The following is a 14,093-nucleotide window of genomic DNA, read 5'->3' as shown; positions in this document are numbered from 1 at the left end:
TCGCTGAAGAAACTCAAACCGGAAGTTCCTGGGATTCAAATTTCTGTGGGTGTGGCCTAATTTGAGGGTGTGGCTTGCTGGTCACGTGACTGGGTGGGTGTGGCTTACTGGTCATGTGACTGGGTGGGCGTGGCTTGCTGGTCACGTGACCGAGTAGTTGTGGTTTGGTGGTCATGTGACTGGGTAGGCATTGCCAGGTGACTGGCAAACCAAATACAAGTAGTCCTCACTTAATGGCCGGTTGCTTAGCAAGTGTTCTAATTTATGACTGGCCTCCCCGGAGCTTCTTGACCTGTTTTTGGAGTTTTGACAGCCATGCACACACATACACACACACTCCCTTCTGACCCTGCTGGAGCAGGTCATTGCACTAAAATCGGCAAAGCATCTCTGATTAGATTCTAGTAGTGAATAGAATCTAACCAGAAATGCTTTGCAGATTCTTCTTGATTTTTATTTGTATTTCTTTATGTTGCTGAATTGCATTGACATGTGTGTCTCTTCTTGTGCACAACCCAGAAGCTTTTGTGATTCTTTGCAGCAAAAATTACTGACCTCTGGCTTTGCTCTACTTTTCAAACGTGCCGCCACTGCCGCGTTCTAGGTGCCAGCCCTGCAATCCACCCCATTGAGCCCGCTTCACCGGAGGGACCTGCACCGGAGAGACCTGCCCAAGCAAAAGTCAATGGGGTGAGCCTGAGAGAGGGAAAGAGAGAGAGAGAAAAGAAAGAGAGAGAAAGAGAGAAGGAATAAAAGAAAAAGAAAAGGGAAAGAAAGAAAAAGGAACAGACAAAGAAAGGGGGAGGATGGAAGGAAGGGACAGAAAGAAAAAGAAATAAAGGAGGGAGAGAGGGAGGAGAAAGATAATGAGATATCTATACTAGTGCTACACCTGCTCCAGCAGGGTTAGAAGGGAGTGTGTGTGTGTGTTCTTGTAATTTACCAGTTTTGGTTTTGCCTTCTTCAGAACTGGCACTGTAATACATTGGGGAAAAGTAATTTTTTAGGGTGGAGATCTGGTCCAATGGATCGTGTTTAAAGCCTCAACAAAATGTGAGAGCTTTCTGATAGTCTTGACCATGTTTCGTCCACAAAACCTTTAATAGAAGCCAAAGAGGTTTCAATGTGCTGGCAAAGATGTTTCAATGTGGAAAAGGGCCTCAGTCTAAACTAGGCCTCATTTCAATCTGATGCATCAGGTTTCTCTCTCTCTCTCTCTCTCTCTCTCTCTCTCTCTCCCTCCCTCCCTCCCTCCCTCCCTCCCTCCCTCCCTCCCAGACTGGCTTTGCTCTACTTTCCCGATGTGCCTGCGGGCCCAATGCTTCGAACGTGGATGGATGGATGGATGGATGGATAGAGAGACAGACAGACAGACAGACAGACAGACAGATAGATAGATAGATAGATTGGTAGATAGGTAGGCAGGCAGGCAGGCAGACCTTTTGGATGAATGTATGGATAGGTAGGCAGGCAGGCAGGCAGGCAGGAAGACAGACCTTTTCGATGGATGCATGGATAGGTAGGAAGGTAGGTAGGTAGGAAGGTAGATAGATCTATATTGATAGGAGGTAGGTAGACAAAAAGACAGGCAGGTAGGTAGGCAGGCAGGAGAGCAGGCAGGCAGACAGACCTTTGGGGTGAATGGATGGACATATGGATGGACAGACAGACAGAATGGGACAGTGGCAGCACGGAAAATAGAGGTACTTTCCCAATGTGCTGCCGCCACTGCGTTCAACGCGCCGGCTTCGCAGGCTCACCCCATTGAGCCCCTTGCACCGCTCCGGTGCAACAGCCAATGGGGTGAGCCTGCGGTGCTGGTGCCTCGAACGCCCCCCCGCTGACTCTTAGCGTCCTCAAGGGGGTCGGCAGAGAGGCGCTAAGAGGCAGCAGGGGGGTGTTTGAGGCACTGGCCCCACAGGCTCACCCACTGACTGTTGCACTACTCTGGAGCCAGCGCCTCGAATGCAGCAGCACGTTGGGAAAAGCCAACTCCACCGCATTCGAGGCACCAGCTTCGATGTGGTGCAACAGTCAATGGGGTGATCCTGCAGGGCCAGTGACTCGAACGCCCCCTGCCGCTTCTTAGCACCCCTCTGCTGACCCCTTGGAGGTGCTAAGAGGCGGCAAGGGGCGTTCAAGATGCCAGCACTGCAGGCTTACCCCATTGACTGTTGCACTGGAGTGATGCAAGGGGCTCAATGCGGAGCTGGCGCATTGAACGCGTACCACCTCTGCCACATTTGAGGTGTCAGCTCTGGAGCAGTGCAACAGTCAATGGGGTGAGCCTGTGGGGCCGGCACCTCAAACGCCCCCTGCCACCTCTTAGCGCTCCCCTGCCAGCCCCTTGCCTTTTAGCACCCCCTAAGGCATCCCCCCAGGGGCAGTACCGCCCACTTTGGGAACCACTGCTTTAAACCCAATATTTTAAAATAATATATATTTATTAAAATTTGTCAAAATTTGTCTAATGCAGGATTTAGCTATCTTCAAACATTGAGTATCACATTGCACAGTGTTGAATTACTATATAGCATAAACACTAAAAACATTTTTTTAAAAATTTAAAATAATAAAAATCTGGAAAAATTAGCATTTATCTCAAGGAATCAGCCATTTCACCTTGTGCTCTCATGTGGGAAAAATCATATATGCCATTGTATAAGTCCAATCATGGATAAACAAGGCCCTCTTAATATTTTAGCTAATATACCAAGAAAAATGGACCATCTACAGATAAAATGGCTCAATTTTTATTGTATTTTGATTCAGAAAAAGTATCACCATATAGTCTCATGGATGATCCTCATGGATGATCTCATGAATTTTGGGGTTGATTTTGGCCCCTAGAATTCTAGGCTTATCTGCAAGTATATACAGTAGGTCTATTTTTGAACTTAATTTAAAACAATGTACTGCACCACACTTTTTTTAAAGTGCAACTTATATTAAGGCTCTGTTTTACAGCATTGTTACTCTGATCAATAGAATGCTATGGGAACATCAAAAAGGGGATTTAAACCAGTTAATGAATTTAATTCAAAACAGTGAGTCATGCATAGCAGGGGTTGCCAACCTTTTGGATCACAGGGACCACCAAACTCAAAATTTTAAATCCCACAGACCAGAGATCTTGGGAAAATCCCCCCCCAAAAATCTGCAGGAAAATTCCCCATCCCGTTTTCCTACTGATTGATTCATTCTTTATTTGGGATTGCAGGATACCGTCTCCAGCTCTGTTCTCAGGGGGAGAGAGGGGGAGGGGAGGGAGGGAGGGGAGAGAGAGAGAGAGAGAGAGACTGACTGACTGACTGACTGACTGACTTTTGGCTTCATGCAAGGAAAGCAGCAGAAGTCTTTCTTTCTCTCCCCCCAAACACTGCCAGAAATGAGTCTTTGTGAGACTTGTTGCAACGGTGCAGCCTCTTGGAGCAGGATGCCTTGCAGGGTCCCAAAGATTCATTTCTGGCAGTTTGGGGGAGAGAAAGAAAGGCTTTTGCTGCTTTCCTTGCATGCAGCCAAAAGCAGAAGAAGAAAGAAGCAGCCCAGTGGCCAGATGAGGTATGTAGAGCGAGTGGGGCATGTTCCCCCACTCCTCCCTTTCCCTCCTTCCCTCACTATCGTGTTGTTTGCAATGCAAGCAACACAAGCCTTGTGTTCCCATGGGACATGTGGGCGGCGCAGCGGTGTGTTCCCACACAGTCTGGATTAATTGCTTTGGGGGAATGCTTTGGTGGTGACATTTCTCTGAGGACCATCAAAATTTTCTCGCAGACCACCAGTGGTCCCTGGTTGATGATCACTGATGTATAGCATTAAAGTGGCTTTACTTAATCCTGTTGTGAGAATCTATGAAAGCAGACGTGAATATTTTTTACTACCTAGCATTCTAGGAGAAAAGGAGCACCTGGAAAAGCAACTCATTTATTACAAAACTCACAGCTAAGACTTCACACTTTTAAACCCTGACTAGTACAATGGCTCACTCATACTTATTGCCTGCTAATTAGAGATGAGGCCACAAATTCCTGCTTATACAAGGGTTAATAGGATACCAACTACCATAAAGCAGAAGAAGATTCTGCATCCTTAATATCTATTGATCCAGTTCCTATGACTCTGCTTCCAGAACCACAACCCACCAGATCCAGCACGATGAAAAACTTAATTAAGCCTGTCATAAGGAACAAGGACATTAAATATTATCATTACAAAATACTATACCTAGGTTCTCCAGTTACATAGAGGAGTATGATGAAAGAGTAGAGTATTAAGGTAGAAGCCAGTACAACCTTTGTTCAGAATGATCCTATCCAAGAAGACCACAGGTAGAAAATATATATCCTGTGAAGAACATGGAGTTATGCCCAGGTTGGAGATATCTCATCCTTTTTGAGAGTTTCTGGGAATTGAAGTTTTGAATAATCCAAAGGAATCCAAAGGAATCTCTCTTTATGGAATCTCTCATTTTATTTTGCCTTTAGGGCCTCCTTTTTAGAATCTTGACCACTGCCTTATGGATATCCTTGTTCCACAGGATGTAAATGATATGGTTGACTAAGGGGGTGACCACAGTATAAAAGACAGCAATTTGGTTGTTACAATTGGAAGCTGACTCAGACTTGTTTCAGGTGCATAGAGATGAGGGTGCCATAGAAAAGATGACCACTGCCAAATGGGAGGCACACATGGAGAAAGCTGGACAAAACAGCTGACGCACAGCAATCGGCTATGCCGCGCGAAGCAACTGAGATTGAAAATCAGGAAATAAAGGTTAGTATAGAGATGGGGCAGGTGGAGGGCCCAGCAGCTGATCTTTGGAGAGAACTGGTTTGCTCATAGAGGATTATCAGAGCTACCGGTTCAATCGAACCGGACCGGACCCGTAGAATACCACCACTGGTTGGCACCCATCGATGCTTCTTGCCCATAGTTATAGCATAGGTCAAGGGATGACAGATGGCCAGGTAGCAGTCATAGGCCATGGCAGCCAGCAGAAAGCATTCTGTGCCTCCAAAAGTTGTGCTTATGTACACCTGGATTGCACAATGAATAAAGAAGATGGTTCCATGATCTAACAGGAGGTGAGCCAACATTTGGGGCATGGTACTAGTGGTGTAACAGATCTCCAGGAAAGTACATCGGAGTGTTGAACTGAACCAACATGATAACTGCCAGATTCCCAAGAAGGGTAAGAGAATAGATGAGGAGAATTGTAGCAAAGACTATCATCTGGGTTTTGTGATGAACAGAAAGGTCCAACATGAGGAATTCCCAAATGGAGGTGAAATTCTCAACCTACATTCTAATTCCTACCTACACTAAAAGAAAAACACAGTAAGAAGAAACAGTAACTGTGAGACAAAACTGACCAAAAGATCAATCTTAGGCACATGAAAAGCCATTTTGATGCCCCAAATGTACTCTCAGTTCATGTAGAAGACAAAATTTCTTGAACAGCAAACATTCTATTATAATGAATTTACCTGGGCACAAAAGGCAGCAAATTTAATAAGAAATATATTATCTAAACAATAAAACTCCATTTATTTAAGCATTAGGAGATTTAAACACTCTTCTTGTCCTTCTACAAATGAAGGAAAAGTTTTGGAAGTTAACATTAGAATTAGGATCTCTAATGCTCTCAGTCATTACAAACATCTTATCACTTGCCACCACACTGCAGAATTCTAAAATAAATCTCTACTGACATAGTAAAAACATGTTTTCCTGTTCAAGATTTCCCAGGACTTTGCTTCCAAAATTGAGAATTATTCTATTGCAATTAACAATCCCTATATAATTATTTCTACTTCAGCTCTAAATCCTTGGGGTGGGTGGGAGGAAGGTGAGTTATTAACCCAAGTAGAATTATACTTAATGAAAGAGAATGTTGATTCACAGAAATTGATGTAAAAAACAACATGCTGTTGTCAAAGAAAGTGATATTTGCAGTATTGGTTATTGTGCCTTTACCGCAAGTGGTGTGCAGGATTGGCAGGACCAAATGCAGCATTGGTGTTCCTCTGCCATTTCTTCACAAGCAATATCAGTCAGGAGACCTCATTGTTGTGAACATGCTCTCTCAGATCTATGTCTTCCATGCAATGATAGACTTCAGCAAACATCCCTCTAAGGAGCTCTTTGAGGACACCTTGTAAGGTTTTACTCACAAAAAAAACATTAATTTGAACTAGGAAGTCTGTTCATATTAGCCTCGCTTCCATGCTTGACTTGACCTTTTCTTTGCTGGATAGCCCTATCTCCACTCTTCCTCCTTCTCTGTTATCATCTTACTTTCCTTTTCTTTTTCATAAGCCTCCTCCATAATCCATGACTACTATATGATGAATGTATCCTACAGGGGGTTAAAAACAGCCTTTCATTTATTTTTCAAATTTTCCCACAATTATGTGGAAAAAAATGAAGCATATCATATTAATATTTTTATTTTCTTGCGGGGGTGTTTCCTCATTTCTAGCTATCCAGGGATACATGTTGCCTGTAGGCTGCAAGTTGGAAATGCTTGATTTAGAACTTTTCCAGCAAGTCTGTATATTCCCTTTTGTTCTCTGAAGTTCTTTAGAGAAATGTTTCTGAAAGTCCTCATCTTTACTCTTTCTGACATAATGAAAGAAGTTATGGTCCACTTTGGGATTATCAGCTAATAGGTAATGCTATGGTAGAGTGCTACTGTTAATCCATTTTTAAAAAACACCCAAGTTATTTCAAGAGGAATCTGGATGGCCCAAAGCTATGTATTATTAGTATAATCAGCTAAACCATCTTCTGTGTCTTCTTTGCTATAGAGCTATCAATAGACTTTGAAATTACTATCAATGGTGGAATGGAGGTTTTAAAGAAAATGGAGTGTCTCTCCAAAAAGCATCAGCGCTCTTTTGAAAAATCAACAATAAGTGACATCATTTTCTGAAATTATTACTCAGAAGGATGTCTATTGGAAGATTGTTATCAGAATCAATGATTTCAGCACTGTTTCATCACATTCACTTATAAAAAAAGTATGTTATGTGCTTTCATTTCAGTTGAATGCACAGTGAAAAAAATGTATTTCCTTTTCCAGGGTCATGACTCCAATCTACCAGCATATCTCGGCCTTAGAATTTGCCATCAAGGAAATAAACAGAAATCCTCATTTTTTACCCAATCATACCCTTGGATTTCAGATCTATAATACCTACTTCATGACAAGTTGGACGTATCGTGCCTCATTGGAACTTTTCTCTACAAAGGGCCAATTCATTCCTAACTACAACAGTGACAAACAGCACCGACCAATAGCAGTCCTTGGAGGACCTACCACTGAGGTGTGTCTACACATGGCTACCATCTTATCCCTCTATAAGATGCCACAGGTATGAGCTTCTTTTTTCCTCATGTTTTATTTACTTTATTTGTATAAAGTATCAAAAATTCAATTTCAATCAAATAGTGTGTTGTCTGGGTACAATTGTTTTTTTAGGCAATTGTAATCAAAATGTTTACAATAGCATTCATCACAATAACATCAATACTATAATAACAATTATATTTAGCTTGTCTATTTTATCGAGTTTCCATTTTAATATTTATCCTTTTTATGTCCTTGCATTTCTAACTTCTGTTTTTATTGTCTAACCATTGATAAAATAGATCCCATGTAAGTTTCTTCTTTATCCTTAATAATAAATGTTTGTTCACTCCACAGATATGAGCCTGATGACCATGTAGATAGCTATCAATGCCCTTTTATCCTTCTTTTTATGTGAACATTTATGGCAGTAGTTCTCAACCTTTTCTTCACCATGGACTCCCTTTAAACACTTTTGTGATCATGGATCATGGCCACAGACCACCAAGATTCAAATATAACATTTCTTCCAGACTTTGTAGACTCCCTGTGATGATATTACAGCCCTCCAGGGGTTTTAGACCACAGGTTGAGAACCACTGACTTATGGCATAGAAAAGAAGGCATTCTTCCCAAAATAACAAGATTATTGTTAAAAACTGATAGCTTCTGATGACTACAAGGGAATTCTGCTATAATGTACTAATGTCCTCAGGTTTGCGGCCATGACTTTTTGTGATTTAAAGATTTAATTATCAATGTTTGTGCTATTTTTTCCAAAAGATTAATTTTCCACTAAAGCAATGTTTAAGAGAAACTGTGACTAAAACTATAGAGAATTTTCAGAAGCATTCTCAGAAGTACCTCAATTAAAGATATATTTAAGACAAAATGTGACTAAGAATATAGAGTATTCAAATGTAACAAACAAAATGTTAAAGAGTTATGTTTATGTAGTTACTTACCAAGCACATCTAAATTATATCAAAGTAACCAAAATATTTTTATAATCCCCCCAAAATGAGCACCCCTAATGTTTGGGCATCGAAAGTTGAAAAATTTGACACACCCTAGACTATTCTCACAATTGTAAAAAGAGGAAAGTTTTTTTAGGGGATAATCTACCATTTTACAAATACAAACTGTTAAGAAATTTTGGTACAACATGTTTGATCAAGTTTGCTGATGCAGCTCAGCCTTTGACTTAAAAAAATACTCCATGTAGGATTCTTTAAATATTTCTGTGAAATATCACCTTAGTCAAAATATGAAATATGTTTTGGGCATTGATAACTATATTGTAGCTTAAGTGGGTAAATAATATTACTATGTAATAATTTTTTAAAGAAAGAGAAAAGAAAAACAAATATTCTGTTGTCTATTTCCCAGTATTTTTCTTTTTCTGAAGATAATGTATGGTTCCACTACCGAAAGTAATACCAAAACAGAGGCTGTTTTATATCAACAAATGTTCCCAAGTATGGACCACCAGTATAAGGGAATTTTTCTATTACTGCTGCATTTCAGATGGACATGGATTGGGATCTTGTCTTTGAAAAATGACAGTGGTGAGAAGTTTATACAAGATCTGGTTCCCATGTTAGCCCAGAAGGGGATCTGCTCAGACTTCATTGAAACATTTCCAATCATTGATGATTCAAGCAGTATTGCTGAGTTGGTGGAAATGGGACTTGAAATGTACATGGTGGTTATGAAAAGCACAGTAAATGTAGTACTGGTTCATGGTGAAATTTATGGAATTATAGTTCTGAGACTTCTTTCCACCAATTTGAAAATTGAAGATGCATCATTATGGAGAAAAAATAAAATCTGGGTTATGACAGCTGAGATGGATTTCACCTCACTTCCCTTTCTAAGGAATAGTGACCTAGTCTTCCTCCATGGTGCTCTGTCTTTTGCAATTCACACAGAGAAAATGTTAGGATTCCAGCAATTTGTTCAGATGAGGAAACCAAACTTAGAAGAAGAAATTAGTTTTATCAAGCTCTTCTGGGAAAGTGCTTTCCAATGTTCCTTCTCCGTCTCTGTTATGAATGAAGATAAAAATGAGGTTCCCTGCACTGGAAAAGAGAAACTGGAAGATCTTCCTACATCTGTGTTTGAAATGGACATGACTGGCCACAGCTACAGCATCTACAATGCCATCTATGTTATGGCATATGCTCTGCATGACTTCCATTCATCAATGATGGAATACAGAGCTAGAGGGCATGAAGCCAAACTGGAACTTCTGGATCAAAATATGTGGAAGGTAAAACCTTAAGCAAACCAACTCTGGTTACTCCCTGTATCTGCCACCCCAATCCTAAACCTAAATGAAATTAATTCTTCCAAGGAGAATGTACATATCTAGGGATGTAGTTTTACTCAATGTCATCATCTGTCTAGCTTTATTCCAAATAAAGTCATTATCAATTATTATATCTGCAATATGTATTAGGATGGGAGCATCCAAATTTTATTTTAAGTTAACTGAATTCTTTATTTGGCCTTACAATATCTAAGTTTTCCATGCTTTCCTGAATTTCTACATTTCTAGAATTTTCTTAAGTTGCAGCATTTATTTCAGAAACAATTTGTTTCAAAGAAAGTCCACAAAGACTGTTTTTATTTCTGTCACTGATGTCTTTCTGTCTGTCTGCCTGCCTGCCATTTATATCTGTCTGTCTGTCTGTCTGTCTGTCTGTCTGTCTCTCTCTATCTATCTATCTATCTATCTATCTATCTATCTATCTATCTATCTATCATCTACCTACCTACCCACCTACCTACTTACCTATCTATCCAACCTTCTCTTGACTTCTTTTCCAATGTAGCTCAACAAATTTATAAGAGCAGTCTCATTCAATAATAGTGCTGAACAAAGGGTTTCTTTCAACCAAAATGGAAAACTAGAAACTGGATTTGATATTATGAATTGGAGAACATTTCCCAATCTATCTTTTCTGAGAGTCACAGTCGGAAGGATGGACTCCAAGAACTCCCATGAGGCATTGTTCACCATTGATGAGGATGATATTATATGGCCAGAGAGGTTTAATCAGGTATGGCCAGTTTCATTTTGGCTTTTAGACAAATATCTTTCTGTCAATCCTCAAATTGTCTCAGATTCAAAATCCTACACAGAAATTGGATTAAGTTATAGAATATTTGAAATATTCCAAGATTCCTAAATGTTCTCCAGGCAAATCTCTGGATTACCTAGTGAGCTCTTGGTTGTCTTCTAAATTAGATGTGTGATTACAAGGACTAGGCGTATTTAAGAGCTGATGTTTCTTATCATATTGACATAAAAGTGTATACCACAAACTGCAAAAGAAAGAATGTGCCAAGGATTTAGCACACATTCTGGACTTTGTAAAAAAACACAAAAGTAAAAGTAGTTTATCAAACATACATGCCTGGATGCCTATATACTGACCTTATAATCAGTGGTGGGATTCAATTTTTTTTGCTACTGGTTCTGTGGGAATGGCTTGGTGAGTGTGGCAGGAGAAGGATACTGTAAAATCTCCAGTCAGAGGTGGTATTTGCCAGTTCTCTGAACTACTCAAAATTTCCACTACCAGTTCTCCAGAACTGGTCAGAACCTGCTTGAATACCACCTCTGCTTATAATTCTTATTTAATGTTATGAAGTGCTGAAAGAGTTGAGCACTTTCTCCAACAGAAATAATTTCTCTCATATGAATTAACTAAAACAGAGGCTAACCATTTCTAAAGGCACAGAAGCAAAGCATTATGACACTCCATTATTGTATTACTATTTAAAAAATTGTCAAAGCAAGACATTTTCTTCTGTCCTTCTTGAACAGGTCCAACCTATATCTTTGTGCAATAGCAAGTGCAATTTAGGTTATACAAGAAGCAAGATAGAAGGGAAGCCATTTTGCTGCTATGATTGTCTACAATGTCCCCATGGAAAGATTTCCAGCCAAATAGGTGAGATCTTGCAGTGGTATCCTAGAAAATACACAATACCTAAATGAAAAATGTGCGTCAAAAGAGCAATGAAAAATTTAGACTAATGTTCTGGATTAAATTGTTCCACCTGACCAATGGATGGAGTACAACATGGAACTTAACCAGCATTCAGTTTATGGAATTGATTTCTATAGTGATACCAAATAGTGTTTTGTAGCAAAGGGGTTTTCAAATATAATTTTATTGAAAGTCTACCAGTGTAATTGTTTTTCAAATGTTAAAAACTTTTTTAATGTGTATCGCTCAGTTTTGATTTTTCCCATGCAATTTATAAGTTGCTAATTTATTTTCTAGATATGGATGATTGTTTTCAGTGTCCACAAGATCAGTATGCAAATATGAAGCAGGATTTGTGTCTTCCAAAGATTGCAACATTTTTAATGTATGAAGAAACTCTGGGGATCATTTTGGCCAGTTCTGCTCTTTTCTTTTCTTTGGTCACATCTGGAATCCTTTGGATCTTTATTAAGCATCAGGACACTCCCATAGTCAAAGCCAACAACCGGAATCTCACCTATGCTCTCCTTATTGCTCTTTTCTTGTCTTTTCTTTGCTGTTTATTATTCCTTGGAAAACCTGACAAAGTAACATGTCTCCTTCGTCAAACTACTTTTGGTATCATCTTCTCTGTGGCCATTTCTTCTGTGTTGGCCAAAACTATCATTGTGATTTTGGCATTCATGGCCACTAAGCCTGGGTCTAAGATGACTGGATGGGTGGGAAGAAGATTAACTGTGTCCATCTTACTGTGCTGCACCTTAATTCAAGGATTTATTTGCACTATATGGCTGACAACCTCTCCTCCATTCCCAGATACTGACATGAGTTCAGGGTCAGAAGAAATCTTTCTGCAGTGCAATGAAGGATCAGTCTACATGTTCTACTGTGTCTTGGGCTACATGGGTTTCCTTGCCATTATTAGCTTTACAGTGGCTTTCCTAGCAAGAAAATTGCCTGATGTTTTCAATGAAGCCAAGTTTATCACCTTTAGCATGTTGGTATTCTGCAGTGTTTGGTTGTCCTTTGTTCCAACATACCTGAGCACCAAAGGAAAATACATGGTTGCAGTGGAGATCTTCTCCATTATTGCTTCTAGTGTTGGGTTATTGGTTTGCATTTTTTTCCCCAAGTGCTACATCATTGTCCTGAGGCCTTCCCTCAACAACAAAGAACAGCTAAGAAGACAAACCCACAGAAAAATATGAATTATACATCTCATTATTTTAGATTGTTTGTAAGAAAACAGAATCAATTAATGCTCTAATCCAATTCTACTTAACTTGAGTAAAGGTTTTAAATCTTCTGGTTTAATTCTCACTTGATAGACAAAATAAAATATTTCCATTTACATACCATCTATTTTTTTTGTTATTGTCACTGGTTATTTTTTTAAAAAAATATTGGAATTTATGCTGCCTTGGTACTTCCTTATTTATTGCTTGCTAACAACAGATTTCAACAGACATGCATTGCAACGGTGACATTGTAAGATGCCCAAGCAGGCAACCATGTTTGTGAAACTAACTTAGAGGTGCTAGAGCTCATGCTATAGATCAGCTTGAATACATGCCAGATTCCAAAGGTCCAAAATTTACAACTCACTGTGCAAGACAGTCACTGATTCACCTCACATGCAACTTTGTCCAATTAACATCTGGCATGGAAGGAGTAGGATTGATTTTATCTGAAGAGAAACTAACTCAAAGTATGAGCTCTTCTACTTTCTCACTAAACCTCTGGGTGACATTCAAGAAAACCAGAAACTTGAGACACTGTGTGAGCAGACAAGTACAACTTGATAGACCTGAATCTATGCTTAGACCTGTCCTCAAATTCACTAGGCATCATTCTTCTTCCTTTGTTTCTCTTATCACCATTGAACCCCAGATTACATGTATCTCCACCATCCTTCTCAGGAATGATGGCTGATATATCTGAGGGGGAACATGTTTCTGAATTATTATTACCTTCAAGTTATAATATAAGATCTTTCTAATTCAAGGAATCTATTGTGCATGAGTATCCAACCTTTTGGATTGCCTGGGGCACACTGAGTGAAGAGGAAGTCTTGGGCCACTTATAGAATATACATTATGGTTAATGTTTATAAATAACAAGTTTCCTTTTATATATACACTGCTCAAAAAAATAAAGGGAACACAAAAATAAGACATCCTAGATCTGAATGAATGAAATATTCTTATTAAATACTTTGTTCATTACATAGTTGAATGTATTGACAACAAACTCACACAAAAATTATCAATGGAAATCAAATTTAGCAACCCATGGAGGTCTGGATTTGGAGTTACACTCAAAATTAAAGTGGAAAAAAACACTACAGGCTGATCCAACTTTGATGTAATGTCCTTAAAACAAGTCAAAATGAGGCTCAGTAGTGTGTGTGGCCTCCATGTGCCTGTATGACCTCCCTACAACACCTGGGCATGCTCCTGATGAGGTGGCGGATGGTCTCCTGAGGGATCTCCTCCCACACCTGGACTAAAGCATCCCCCAACTCCTGGACAGTCTGTGGTGCAATGTGGCATTGGTGGATGGAGTGAGACATGATGTCCCAGATGTGCTCAATTGGATTCAGGTCTGGGGAAAGGCAGGCCAGTCCATAGCATCAATGCCTTCGTCTTGCAGGAACTGCTGACACACTCCAGCCATATGAGGTCTAGCATTGTCTTGCATTAGGAGGAACCCAGGGCCAACCGCACCAGCATATGGTCTCA

General features: G+C 39.8%; 1 protein-coding gene across 5 annotated transcripts; it reads left to right on the top strand.

Annotated features, from left to right (window-relative positions):
• Positions 1-213: 213 nt before the first annotated feature.
• LOC113425498 (vomeronasal type-2 receptor 26-like) lies at positions 214-12,691 on the top strand. 5 transcript variants are annotated; one of them, XM_087948329.1, is made up of 7 exons: positions 214-690; positions 4,632-4,773; positions 7,188-7,376; positions 8,760-9,623; positions 10,189-10,416; positions 11,187-11,313; positions 11,650-12,691. In XM_087948329.1, the coding sequence occupies exons 2-7, from the start codon at positions 4,732-4,734 to the stop codon at positions 12,558-12,560; spliced, it is 2,361 nt and encodes a 786-aa protein (XP_087804455.1). In that variant the 5' UTR covers positions 214-690; positions 4,632-4,731; the 3' UTR covers positions 12,561-12,691. The 5 variants fall into 5 exon arrangements, with proteins under 5 accessions (XP_087804455.1, XP_087804453.1, XP_087804454.1 ...); XM_087948327.1 differs by having other exon boundaries at positions 7,085-7,376; XM_087948328.1 differs by lacking the exon at positions 214-690 and having other exon boundaries at positions 4,471-4,773; positions 7,085-7,376.
• The last annotated feature ends 1,402 nt before the right edge of the window (positions 12,692-14,093 follow it).

The sequence above is a fragment of the Notechis scutatus genome, chromosome Z (genome assembly GCF_049901735.1).
Source record: "Notechis scutatus isolate UNSWTSFEM ecotype Mainland chromosome Z, rNotScu1.2, whole genome shotgun sequence".
Taxonomy (NCBI): Eukaryota; Metazoa; Chordata; class Lepidosauria; order Squamata; family Elapidae; genus Notechis; species Notechis scutatus.
This window is presented reverse-complemented; position numbering and strand designations above follow the sequence as displayed.

What these genes read in the sequence shown, in the direction of transcription:
- LOC113425498 (XM_087948326.1), top strand. Translation starts at nt 5,925, where the DNA reads ATGCTGTTGTCAAAGAAAGTGATATTTGCAGTATTGGTTATTGTGCCT. An exon ending in GAGCTCTTTGAGGACACCTT is followed by an intron (nt 6,158 to 7,084) that starts GTAAGGTTTTAC and finishes TTCCTTTTCCAG; the next exon opens with GGTCATGACTCCAATCTACC. An exon ending in CCCTCTATAAGATGCCACAG is followed by an intron (nt 7,377 to 8,759) that starts GTATGAGCTTCT and finishes CTTTTTCTGAAG; the next exon opens with ATAATGTATGGTTCCACTAC.